This window comes from Catharus ustulatus, chromosome Z (assembly GCF_009819885.2).
Source record: "Catharus ustulatus isolate bCatUst1 chromosome Z, bCatUst1.pri.v2, whole genome shotgun sequence".
Taxonomy (NCBI): Eukaryota; Metazoa; Chordata; class Aves; order Passeriformes; family Turdidae; genus Catharus; species Catharus ustulatus.
In genome coordinates this window covers 2353250-2366242 of record NC_046262.2, presented here as the reverse complement: position 1 = coordinate 2366242, position 12993 = coordinate 2353250, and the positions used below count along the sequence as shown (strand labels likewise).

Below are 12993 nucleotides of genomic sequence, written 5' to 3'. Positions count from 1 at the left end.
TACTGAGCAAGATCACTTGCCATCTCACAGGGACAAGATTATTAAAAGGTTTTGAAAATTGTATGAAAATGTGTGGAAGAGTAGGAATGGTATATTCAAGCAAAAGGAAGAAATTAAATAACATGGGCCCTACGAAAAACAAAATTTGGATGGAGGATGTGGGAAAGGAGCACATCTGGTATCACCACACTCTTGGCCTTACAGAATTATACCAAGGACAAGTTTAGCTCTTTATGTTAGCGGGAAATAATAGTATTAAAATGGTGGAGGAGTATATTTTGACTAGTACAAAAAGCAAAATTGGAAACACAGGTGGGAAGCTTCTGGATTATAACCATTATTACATATAAAAAAAGTTTTGTTTCACGTAGCACATTTCACATTTGGGTTAAATCTTGCATCAGATATTCACAAGCAATGTCTGAAATAACTTGGTCTAAAATCACTTCCCAGGAAGGATAAAACAAATTTAAATAGTTGGCTAAAACTGGATTTAATGTTGACCAGGACATCAAGAACATCAAAGGATACCTTCCAAACCATTACAATCTCAACTTTTCTCATCTGTGGCTGGAAGATAAACATCTAAAGATTAATAGATAATATTTATAAATCCTATTGGTAGTAATTATTCAAGTTATAAATAATGATAATTATTAATAATTGAAATATCGTTATTTGTAATACTGAGGGGAGCACAAAACCAAGAACAGAATGGAATAACAGTGAGGCAGGTGGTTTTCAAGAAAAGCACTAAAAATCCGTAACAACCAAGCCCTGAGCATGGAGTCTCACAGGAAATCCCAAATGTTTTAAGACACCAGCAAATTCTGACATTTGAGATGGTGGATGCCTGATGCAGCGTGGGTTCCAAACCTCACCACACCACAAGAGATCTGAATAAAATAATTGCACTGCCTCTCAAGTTTCCAGTACTAATATATTCAGCATCAGGTCAAGTGTCCCTACTCTGCCCTGAGGGCTCATGCTGAAGACAATGAGCAAAATGAATTCACAGACATTGAGTGTGCACCCAGTGCCAGGCACAGGAGTAGCAGATATTCCCTCTCTCCACCACAGAAGTGGATGGCACCATCTTATCCTGCCACTTACGCAACCCCTCCAAAATATTTACAGCCTAAGATGTTCAGTTAGGACTGTCAAAAACCCAGCTTTGGTTGCATTTGTTCTGATAGAAAATATCTAACCAGTGACAGAGGCTGCTTTTAAGGCTGAGAACTAAAGCATAAACCCAACTAAATAAAGAGGACGTGGAAGGACAGCGACTATCTGCAGGGCTGATGGAAAAGCAAAATGGGTAAAAGTAACAGAGGGCAAGCATTGCCTCAAAGAAATGAGAGGTTAAGTCCATGGTTTGCCTGAGGGAGACATGGACTGCTGAGCAATGAATACACTTGAATTAAAAATTGAGAAATGAAATGAAAAAGCAATCAAGGGTAAGAACGAAGCACAGTGGAAGTAAGAAAATACAAAGCTTTGCACAGTAATTATGCCTTAACCAAGTCCAGCTAGTGTAAGAAGGATCAGGAAACTCCAACTGGGTCAAAAGTAAAGGAACAAGTTACCAGGTCATCAACACTGGCCACAGAGGTGAGTGGTCAAGGGTTGTGATCCATCACAGCTGGGGCTGTGGGGAGCATGGGTGGAAAAAACCCAAAATGGGAACACAAGACTCTGGGTTTGGCTCTTTACAAATGGAGGCAAGACTGAACTTCATATCTGTCCACACACACAGAGGCCAAACAGGTAATTCTTTTCAAAACATCATAAAACAAGTTGATGGCATTTCTTTTATAAAAGAAATGTCACAGCAGTTAAATCACACTGGATGAAAAGGTGTTGAATGCTGGGCATTGGCAAAACTCAACCATTACTTTGTCATATTGAGGCAACAGATCTGTGTAAAATGAGGATTTAACCCAGATATTCAGTCAAATACACAACAAGAATTGTTTGCACAGACAGAAGCAGGCCTAGATCTTCACACAACAAAGCTAGACTGAAGGAAGCTGCTGCTGAGTACTAGATTAATTAGAATCAGTATTTGGTTGTGCCTGTATTAATCAGTAATGATGATGACCATTTTATGGCTGGTAAGCAGGACACCTATAATTCTCTGCTCCAGGGCAAAAAGTTGCTGGGGAGCTCCTGCAGCCCAGCACGATCCAAACCAGCCACAGGGTGGGCTTGTGGACACTGACCTAGGAGCTCCTGGGTGGCCACAGCCACAAAAAAGGGGCAAGTGTCCCAAGGCCACTCTGTAGTGACACATCTCTCGTGGTCTGAGGTCAGGAAGGACCATGGGGTAAGACACCAGGGATGGCACGCTTGGGATAATGCAATTTGCACATTTAAACACTGAAATAATTACCTTAATTCACTGTCATCTGAAGAGTGGAGAAGGGCTGGCAATTCACTGACCAGACCAGCAGGTGGTTTTGCCATCTCAACAGCAGAGGTGAAACAAAACAGTGCTAGAAACACAGCACAGAGGGAGCAGGGATATAAACCCTGCTGGATTTCTGCATCAGGGCTGTGGGGAGCACTGCCAGGGAGCACAAGGGAGGAAATAACATTTCCTCACACTCTAGTACCAAATCTTCAGCCACTTGATGCTCTCCTTTAGCAGCAAATTAAAATTAAAAATCCCCAAACCTTTAAGTAGAAGAAGGAAAAAATTTTGGATTCAGGAAAATTGCCTAAAGCAACCAACAGCAGCAGTGAGAAAGGGAATGGGGTGACCTAAATGTGACCTTCCAGCAAGTGAAGGGAGCCAACAAGGGCCTGGAGTGACAGGACAAAGGGGAATAGCCTCAAATTGACAAAGTTTAGGGTACATTTTAGGAGAAATTATTCCCAGTGACAGTGGTGGCACAGGGTGCCCAGAGCAGCTGTGGCTGCCCCTGGATCCCTGGAGTGTCCAAGGTTGGACAGGGCTTGGAGCAGCCTGGGACAGTGGAAGGTGTCCCTGCCCATGGCAGGGGGTGGCACTGGATGAGCTTTAAGGTCCCTTCCAACCCAAACAATTCAGGGATTCTGTGATCCCACAATTTTGGGGATTGCTGAATTAATCCATCAGCTCCCTGTTGGTTCTGCCCATTGCCTGCATCCCATAAAGTGGTCTTGGGAATGCCCTGGAACAGCGTGGCTGGAGCCTCAGCTTCTCCTGCTGTGCTTGACTCATCTGGCCACTTTAAGGTGATGCCCATATCCCATAAACACACATTTTTCTGGTGCTCTAAATTGTTTGGAGACTTTGCTCTGAAATTTCTTCTCTGAAGAAAACCTCCCCAAACCCAAGACCTGCCTAGCACTTTGTCAGGGATTCATCCAGATGACTCACAGGATACATGTAATTTCTGTGGGGTAGTAATTCCCTCTGGTTAGAACTGGAAGCACAGAGCTGTGTGACCAGACAGAGATGACTCACCAGGTGACCTTCAGATTACGCCTCTTGGGGAAGATATTTAAATGGAAGGAGAGTTTTAACACAGGAATAGGATGGTTTGGGTAATAGTTAACACTTTCACAGGGTGTTTATGAGCTGGCCAGAGAAGCATCTGCCAGGGATGGGGCAGAAGCTCTCAGCTCACCTGAGCTGGCTGTATTAGGACAAAAAACCCAGTTTAGGACAAAATACAGCTTGGGCCTCATGTAGCCTCCATGTCCCCTTTGGAATTCCTGCTGTCCCTGCTGTAAGAATGACACGATTTTAGGATACAGACTAAATAATCCCTCAAATATGTAGTTCAGGTTTATTTTCTCTGTGTTTATTCCTTTAGTCCATGCAGTGCAGAATGTGATCACAAATAATCCTTTATGGTAAGGAAAGAAGTAAGGATGCCTAGGAATTGATTTGGAACTGTTGAATAAAGCTGCCTAAGATATTAAAATGTGATGGGTTTACCTCAAGTCATGAGATTCTTATATTAGTAAGAGGGCACACATACATAAGAATGATGTTTTATTCTCATTTAGAAGATGCAAACCTTTCAAACAATGCAGGCTACCTGCATGGGAAGGTTTGCTGACTCTTGCTGTGTAATTCTTTGAGATCTTTTATTTACCCTCTGGCAGGCCCTGGGGTAATATTTATTTAATAGTTTTAGAAATGTGTTCTCCTCACTCAGCTGAAAAAAAGGAGCTTTAAAGGCGCAGATTTCCTTCTTCAGCTGACACTCTCCCTGTGCAGAATTCAGTCTGTAAAAACACCCAGAATTCAGTGGATTTCCTGCCAACAGAATATTGCTATACAGCAAAGTATTGCTTGATATTTTTCCCTTGCCAAAGGGAAGGACTGTCCTATTGATCTCCCCCATGCTACAGGTTGGGAGATGAAGACACACTTCAACATTTTTTTACAGTAGTGGCAGTTTCCTGATGTAATCCAGGATTATTCCCTACTGGCCAAACAAGAGCTGACAAAAAAAGGCCAGCCCTCAGCTGAGCATCTGATTCAAAAGAAAATTCAGCTGAAAGGCGAGCATTGGAAAGATGAGTCAATACAAAAGCAAGTGGCTGCTCTGGATTAAGCAGAAGTCCACAGCGTTTAACCTACTTTAGCAGATCAATGCAGTGGATTTTTAATCATCACATTAATCCTAAAATAAAATAATTACCCCAGAGAGCGGTATTAAAGTCCCCTTAATTATATCTCATTTCATCATCCTTTTTGCTGGGGATCAGAAGCTGCAGAAACCAGAGCTTCCCCATGTCCATTTCTCCAGCTTGCAGTTTGACTCTCCTGTCAGGACTTCAGCTGCAACTACAGGGATATAAAGCCTTTTATTGGCCTTGGTGAGAGCACCACACCCCATCCCACCTGGGGAAAAACTGAAAATGGGCAAAAAATAAAGGTGGGGAGGATTCTACTTTCTGATGACACTGTATAAAGCTGCAAAGGAAGGAGTGGAGAACATTACACCGTGAGGGAAAAATGTGTGAATGCCTAGAAATTCAATCTCTGCACTGTCTCCTTCTTCCAGCAATGCCAGGAGTCCCATTAACATCCCATAAGGGGAAAGAGAGAGTTCTGCCCAGAGGCTGGGCCCCTTGGCCTCTTATCAAATTTCACTGAGCTGAGTTTATTTCCTGGAGCATCCTTTCCTGTCCACAGTTCTGCCCCCCCACAGATGCTCTGGGAGCATGGCTATGGGCAAGTGCAGGGCTCTGAGCCACCATGGACAGCCTCAGGTGGGATTTCATGGCCATCAAACCAGCCCATTCCCTGCTTGTAAGGGAAAGTGGCACGGCACAGCCTTACAGCCACGCAGCAAACTTTTCTGTCTTTCTCCCACAAAAGGGAACCTTTCTCCACTCTGCTCTTTGGGACCAGCCCTGAGCCTCTGCTGTCCCCTGCATTGTGCTTGTTTTAGGTCACACTGCCCTGCCTTGCTGGGCTTTACCCATTTCCACCACCTCCTTGCCAGAGCAAAGAGCTACCCCAGTGTTATATTTAGACTTAAAAGCACGTGTACATTTACTGAAGGAGTACTTCAGGGCAATCTTCAGGTTTCTCCAAATCCACTGGGGAATTTCTTCCTGCTGCCTTGGGAAGAGGCCATGGGGCCCCACTGTTGATGCAGGTGTGGGGATGCAGGCAAAAGCATCCCAAACCAGCAGCACGTGGAATCTGAGTAAATGGCTGAGGGTTTCAGGCAGCTTGGCAAGTGGCACCAGACTATTAAATATCCCACTTCCCCTCTCCAAAACCACCAGGTACAAGTTATAACACGTCCAAGGAGCCCTGCAGCCGGAATCAGCTTTCTAGCAGGGGGCTTAACACGGAGATTTGAGAAATGCTAGATTAATTAAAGGTTACAGCTGCCCCTGCACGGAGCTCACTGGCAACCAGACTGCCCTGGAATGCTCACCAGAAGGTACTGCAGGGCTATTAGGATGTGAGGGAGTGAGGGAGGGAAAAGAAAACCAAAAAAAAAATTACACTTTGTGAAAATATTGTGGGTAACAACACAGGCACTGTTTAAATCACCTTTTTGTCACCAAAACCTTACAGCCACATCCTGCATTTTTATTTCCATGGAAGATGGGAACTGCCAATTCCCAGCAGAAACGAGCTGAGGGCTTTTTTTTTTTTTCTGTACTGAGTTAGGGGAGCCCTCTACAAGAATATTTCACATGATTAGTTAAAACCCAAAAAATTTTTTTAAAATGGGGAAAAAGGAAAAATAAACAAATTATTGCAAGCTCGAGTTAAAGAAAAAAAAAAAAAAGAACTGTGTTTTTCAGTCCAAGTGACAAAATATATACTCATCTCCATACTCTTTGATGGCAGAGGGCTCAGAACAGGCTTTCTCCTTGAAATCCTGGGAATTGGACATCAGCCTTTTTTTTTTTTCCCTGATGGTGACAGGAGAGGCTCCAGGGCATAAGGCAGGGACAGAGGCAAGCCACAGAGACACTCAGTAGAAGAGTTTTTTGGTTGCATCTTTCTCATCATTTTATCTTTACTCTGCCATTTTTTGTTTCAGTTTGTACTTGGGATTTATTTTTCCACTCTCTAATCCTGTTGTGGTCATTTTGACTTGGAAAAAGCAGGGATTGGTAGGGCTGCCAGGCCTCCAGGGACAAAATGGGAAAAACTGAGAAAATAAGGCAAGATGAGACCTCGACCTGGCCATAAAGTCATATTCTTAACACTGAGAAAGCTCAGAAACTACCCTTGTCTACCTGCCAGGCTCCTGAAGCCCCCAAATATGAAGATTTTGTACCTCCTCAGGTAACTGTTTTCTTTAAAAGTTCCCCATCATGGCAAATCCAACTCCTTCCTGCTACAACATTTTTTTCACCTTTGTGATTGCTTAGAGAGATGTATTTATTGCTTTCTTCTTCTAAGGTTAATTTGGGTGTTTCAGGTCAGTTATCCTTTTTCCCCTCAATTTTCTCCAAGCAAAAACCCCATATTTCCTACACTTCTTGCTTCTTCCAGCTGAGGAAGTCAAATCTTTCTGGAGCTAAGGTGCCCCAAAAATCAGAGTCCCCCAGACAAGGCCCTGTGCTACTTGAGGCACACAAATGCTCTGTGGATAAACAACACCCCTGTCTAAACATATTAATATCATGATTGTTTTTCCCTCCCAGAGAGAAACGTTTGCTGATTTGCCAGCATTTTTGCTTGTTCTTGGCACAAGGCAAACAACTACATGAGTTGCAAGCAAGCAAGAACCAAACCATTGAATCTCTCCTGGCAGAATGCAGCTTAATCCCAGTAAAAAAATTTCCCACAGCAGCTGCTGCACAACTGAAACACTTACCTCAAAGCATGTAAGGGAAACATTCATCTTCATAAAATCATTGCAAGCTGTAACTTCTCCAAACTAGATTTAAGTAAAATAAACTCTGCGTGGGTCAAGGTTAAACATTTATAGAGCCCCATCGGTGCTTGCTGATGAAAAGAGCATTTTCAGATCAAAGAATTGATGTGCTCGACAGTGAAAGCAGTCTCAGCAGCAATTCATAAGAACACAGCAGCGCAAAAATAAAGTGCTCTCTTCGGTTATCTGGAACACTAACATTGATTTTAGGAACTGCATCTGCATGTTTGTTTCCAAAGACATTGAAGTTTCAGCAATGAACGTGCTCCCTCAATCTCGAGACGTTTAAACCTGAACTCACAAGAAGCCTTGTAAGGCAGGGTTCTGATCAGGGGCAAATACTCAGTCTGTTTAAGTTGAACACAAACCTGTATTTTTGCCACAGCTGAGGACTAGAGCAAAATCCAGGAAACTCACAAACACTACATTCAGCTTAACCCTCTCCTGCGTTTATAATCTAACACACATTACAGATGCTGGATGCACCTTCCCAAACTGACAAAGGTATTGTTACCGTCAGCAAAACACTGAGAAGTGGTTTGAACTGCTGTAAAGGTTTCCCTGGAGCCCCATCTCCTCTCAGGTCTGATCAAACAACTTTTTCCCATTCCCTCTGGTCCCCCCTTACCTCTTGAGATAGTTTCTCCCGTAGAGGATCTGCCTGCAGCAAGGTGACCACGGCAAAGGCGCAGATGAAGATGAAGAACAAAGTTCTGTTCCCCAGCAAATCCCGGCTTGACGAAGGGTCAGTGTACCCCCATCCTTCTTAAAAGCCACTGAAGCTTCACTGGGTAAAATTCAGTTCATCGCCACCTTCATGCCCTCTTTGCTGGGGGGCGGAGGGGAATGCCTGCTGGCTTTCTCTGTGAGCAATCCAAGGACAAGGTAGCCCATTGTCTGGCCCTGCTGCCCCTTCCTTGCCCCTTTTGGATGTTAGCTTCCTGGACTGTGCGCAGTGGCTTGCTTCCATGGTAAAGTTTCCAGGAGATTCAGGACCGTGGGTAACATCTAAAATCATCTCTCAGAGCTCTCTCAGCGCAGGCAGCCTGTGCTGTGCGAGAGGCATTCTGTTCCCTCTAAGCCTCTCTTGAAAACCCGCTGCTAGCAATTATCTACTTCAATCCCATTTCATATTCCAGATGTGGGGAAGCTGCACCACAAACCAGAAAACTGCAGCCAATGGCAAACACGGGGCTCCGGCAACCTGCGTTGGAAGCACATAGTCGTCAGCTCTTCTCTGCTTCTGCTCAGTGATTCCAACCAAATGTGCTCGCAAGGAGACGTGACTGGGGCGTGCTATTATTGAAACAAGCATGCAACAATCATGAGGATTTCATCAGAGCCCTGCAGGGGGAAAGAAAAAAAAATAGGAAAAGAAAAAAAGAAGAAAAGGAAAAAAAAGAAAGCAGCTGCAGCAGTCTGGTCAGGCTAGCAGGAAAACTGCATTCTGTGTAGCAGCGTGCCGTGGCTCGGTGCTGTGGCATTTGCATGCAGAATGCAGAGCCTTCAGCCACACACCGCTCACTATTGGGCTCCTCTGTTTCCCCCTATTCCTCCAGAGTAAGCACAAGCAAGGTCACTGTGCATCCCTTCAAGGACAGAGCTCCCCAGTGCCTGCATGCTGATTTATTGGAGGCTCTGAGTAGCCTCACAGCCGCAGAGAGGGAGCCTGCCTCTCAGTGCAGGCTCTAAGAACCATTCATTTAAAGAGACAAATATTCTGATTGCTCCTCCGCTAGGCACAGCTCTCTTTTGAAAGGGCAGAGCAACAAGACCTTGTCCACGGCCATTGTAACTCCTCTAAAAACCCCACATTTTCAGGAGAGGCTCAGTTCAGCTCACAGGGAGTTTTGTTACTCATTTCACTGCGAGCAAAATCTGCCCCAACCCTCAAACAAGTCCCGACAAAAGCTTAATCCATGAATGAAGCTCCCAGACTGGGAGGTTGTTTTCGCCCCAGTAACAGATGGGAAAGGATTTTGACAACAAAATGAGGGGGGAAAAAATCCTTTGTCTAAGGAGAATAGGAAGATTTTTGTGTGAGAATAGATTTTCCAACAGTTTAAATCAGTGTATTGCTGTAGGGTGCCAGCAGCCCAGCTGTGTGCAGCAGCAAACAGGGAGTGCTCATGGACTTTGTTTCAGCTGTAACTCCATGTGAAGAAGGGCCAAGGCAACCTTGTGCAACCCTTCTCAACATAGTCCTTGAAGACAGGGCTAGTCCTCAGTGTGACCTACAGCAATTTAGGCAAGACAGGCTATGGCTAAAGCAGGCTTAACCTTACCTAATTTTAAGCAACAAAAGTCATACAAGAGTTTAAGGTATGAAGCTGGTCACCCTGAACTCCAGCAGGCTGGAGAGCAGCACTTTAGGCAGAAACTGACTTTGCAGAGAAGGTGTGGGCATGCAGCCCCTGAGATGTCCTGCCTCAGTGTCCCTCACAGCTCCCACCCCTCTATTTCTGAGCCCTGCTAATGCTTCCATTATCACATAAAATAGAGCAGGGACCCCCTGGATCAGATCAAAGGTTATCCAGGGAAAAGTGGAGGCAGAGGGCGGAGGACATATTGATACTTCCTTGGAAACACTCTTCTACCATTTTGTTCTTCCAGAACCAAGGAAGAAAACCAATATTTTAAGTCAGAAAAATAACTCAGTGGGATGCACTGTACTGGGAATAAAACACATAATAATACACCTATCAGGGAACTGTAAGTTAAAAACTAAAAGTAGTTTGGTTCCCTGTTGTCAAAGCCATCAGATCTGGGGCCAAATATGTTTCTTTAAGTGATCAGTTCATGAGACTGTTTCCATATAGGAACTGTACCATTTAGATGGATCTAACCATAAATCTTTTCAGTAAAAGGAAAAGCTCTATGGTCATCAAAATTCCCAGGCTGAGACCCCAGAAGATACTACACAGGCAGGTTTGTAGGCAGGAGCTTAGTCAAGGCCAGTAAGTTCAGATGTAAAGGAAAATTTACTTAATGATTTGAACTGTTCTATTTCTACTGATAGCTTTGAAAACTCAGGGAAATTTGCCTCAGTTGCTCAGGGAGTCATTTTACAATAACAAGAAAGTACCAGAGAGTAGAATTCAGCTTCTTATGATTTTCTGTAGGTGTAACACTGATTTTGCAGATTTTCATATCACCTAGATTTTGGTGAAAATACTTTCAGCTTTTCTACTTTTACTGCCCTCCATTCAAGGGGATTTTTTTCTCTTGAGATGTGTGCAGTAATGCACCAAATTCCTGTGCCTAGCAGAAGCTCTTTCTCCTGGAGTGATGGTGAGCCTGAGCTGCAGCAAACAGCCCATGTATTCCATCAGTCTTTGATTTTCTGTGTCATCTCATCATTCTCAGCTATATCAGGACTGACCAGAAGATACAGCACCTGAGAGACCTACGAGCAGGAGAGCTGCAGACCCAAAGAGCAAAGTACAAAGGTATCTACAAAAAATAGAAATGTTTTCTGTGCCAGAACTTGCACAGAAAGTGCATCATTCCTGACGTCACATGAGAAAGAAATCTGTTTTCTGCCTTCAGCCCAGTACAACAACGCTGCAGAACTGGAAGCAGACCGGCTCTGTGCTAGCACAGAGAAATAGGATGGCATATTGACAAATTTTCTCAAGATTGCTCAAGGTTGCCTGCAATATTTATTGTGAGTAAAACCCTCTTAGAGTGCAGCAGAAAGGCTGAATAAGCAGTGTCAGCACTCATTCCCAGAGCCTTTGAGAGTTTGACTTGTAAACTACTATTTTAACTAATTTTTCACGCAGCACTTAAACAAGCAGCAGACGACAACAGACCCCCTCCAGAGTCTGAGAAGGATTGGGAAAGCCCTCTAAGACCACTGAGCCCAGCCATTCCCCCAACACTGACAGGTCCATATTAATCCACATCCCCAAATGCTGCATCCACCTGCTTTTATAACATTTCCAGCATGACAGACACAAGCTCAGAACGGGTATTCCTGCATCAGTTCTTGGAGCAGACTTCAAAGTCTAAAGCAAATCTGGCAAATGGATCTTAATATGAAGCTGCCAGAAGCAGTCAGTCTTACACGTGTCTGGCCTTTATTTGTTTCATGTGAGCTGCTTGCTAAATATCACCAGAGATAATCTGTCACAAGAAACTCCTCCAGCCTGAGCAGCGAGACTCTGAGAGCTCTAACACAAATAAAAACATGCCTCCTCACAGTGGCACCCTCCAATGGGAGCTCGTCATTTGCTCTTAAGGCCCAATGAACCAGGTTTGAATTTATTTGCTTTTTTAAAAGGAAGTTAACATTACATCTCAAAGACAAAGAAGCCAAGACCTTGCTCCTGAAGCTCTACACGAGCAAAGATGAATTGGCAAGAGGACAAAATCTGGTAGGGGCCAGACTCTACTTCTCTTGTGGAAGGAATAAGTTCATCTCTCTCTCTCTCTCTCTCTGTTGAAAGGACAATACACAGCCTTTTCTACTGAGCTGCAGTTTAGTATTTAATGCAAATGAACTAGAAAAATCATTTTTGATAGGCAGATCTTGATTGGGAAATTTTTTAAGTATCTTTCACTGAACCTGTCATTTGAATCAGTGTTTGATCACGCATTCTAATTTCAGCTGAAAGCAAGGGTATTTGGTGTCTGGGACAAGCAGATCTGTCTCTTGGTTGTTCAAATCACAGAACACATAACTGAACATGTTAAACTCATGGAATCATACAGGTTCAGGGAAAAACAAGATATGCTTCACAGTGCCCCTCAGGATTTTTTTCTCCTCCTGCCTGCTCAGCCTCTCTCATCTTTCATGGTGTTATTCAGACCAAAGAACTTCACAGCCAGCATTGCAGAATACTAGGGTCTGTAAACAGTTTGACTAGAACATTTTTTTACACCTCATTTCCCTCCCTAAATTAAATAAATCATGTCTATTTACAGTTTCTACAATACTTGTGTAAACTGCTAGATCCCTGATTTTGCAAAGAGCTGGCACATAGGTACATGACTGAAAGGTTCTGCTGAATACGAAACTCATAAAACATATGCTTATCAATATTAATTCTTTTGCAGATACAAAACATGAATTTATTAGCATAATGGAGTGCTTAACACAATGTCTAGTCCCCATCACTGCCACAAACCCATATGTCTTAAACTGAGAAAGTGAAGGAAGCTGAAAGGATTCAGCTAAGATGTAAACATTTATTTTCTTCTGAGTTGGGTTCAGCCACGTGGAGATGACAGTGGCTAATTTGGCACCAGGCTCCTGCCTGTGGAGACAGCTGAATTAGAGGACATGTCCTGAACATAACATATGGTCTGTACACTGGATATACATTACGTCATCTCTTTAATCATAACCAATTTTCTTCCAATTATGGGTCACATAGGGCCCCATATGGGGAAAAAATGACCCAGGGCATGAAACACTCCTTTTTTTACCCTGCCTGACATCATCTCTGCTGGAAAGGAATGATGTCTTCTCAAAGGAATAAGGTCTTCTGGCAGGAAGCTCTGCAGAGGCTGCCTGGCTGCAGTGCTGTACATTTGATATTGACAATTCCTGCTAAAATGTATAGCAAAATGCAAAACTCAGTGCTGGGACATGCCTGCTTTTCCAGTGACATCTCCATATTCCCGGAAAACA

General features: G+C 43.6%; 1 protein-coding gene across 1 annotated transcript in view; it reads right to left on the bottom strand.

Moving 5' to 3' along the window:
• The window catches only part of ST8SIA5 (ST8 alpha-N-acetyl-neuraminide alpha-2,8-sialyltransferase 5), a 52194-nt gene extending 43618 nt beyond the window's left edge, over window positions 1–8576 (bottom strand). The window contains 3 exon segments of the mRNA XM_033085655.1: window positions 7984–8015; window positions 8017–8117; window positions 8519–8576. Of these exon segments, the coding sequence (XP_032941546.1) occupies window positions 7984–8015; window positions 8017–8117; window positions 8519–8576 (191 nt within the window).
• Between the last annotated feature and the right edge of the window lie 4417 nt (window positions 8577–12993).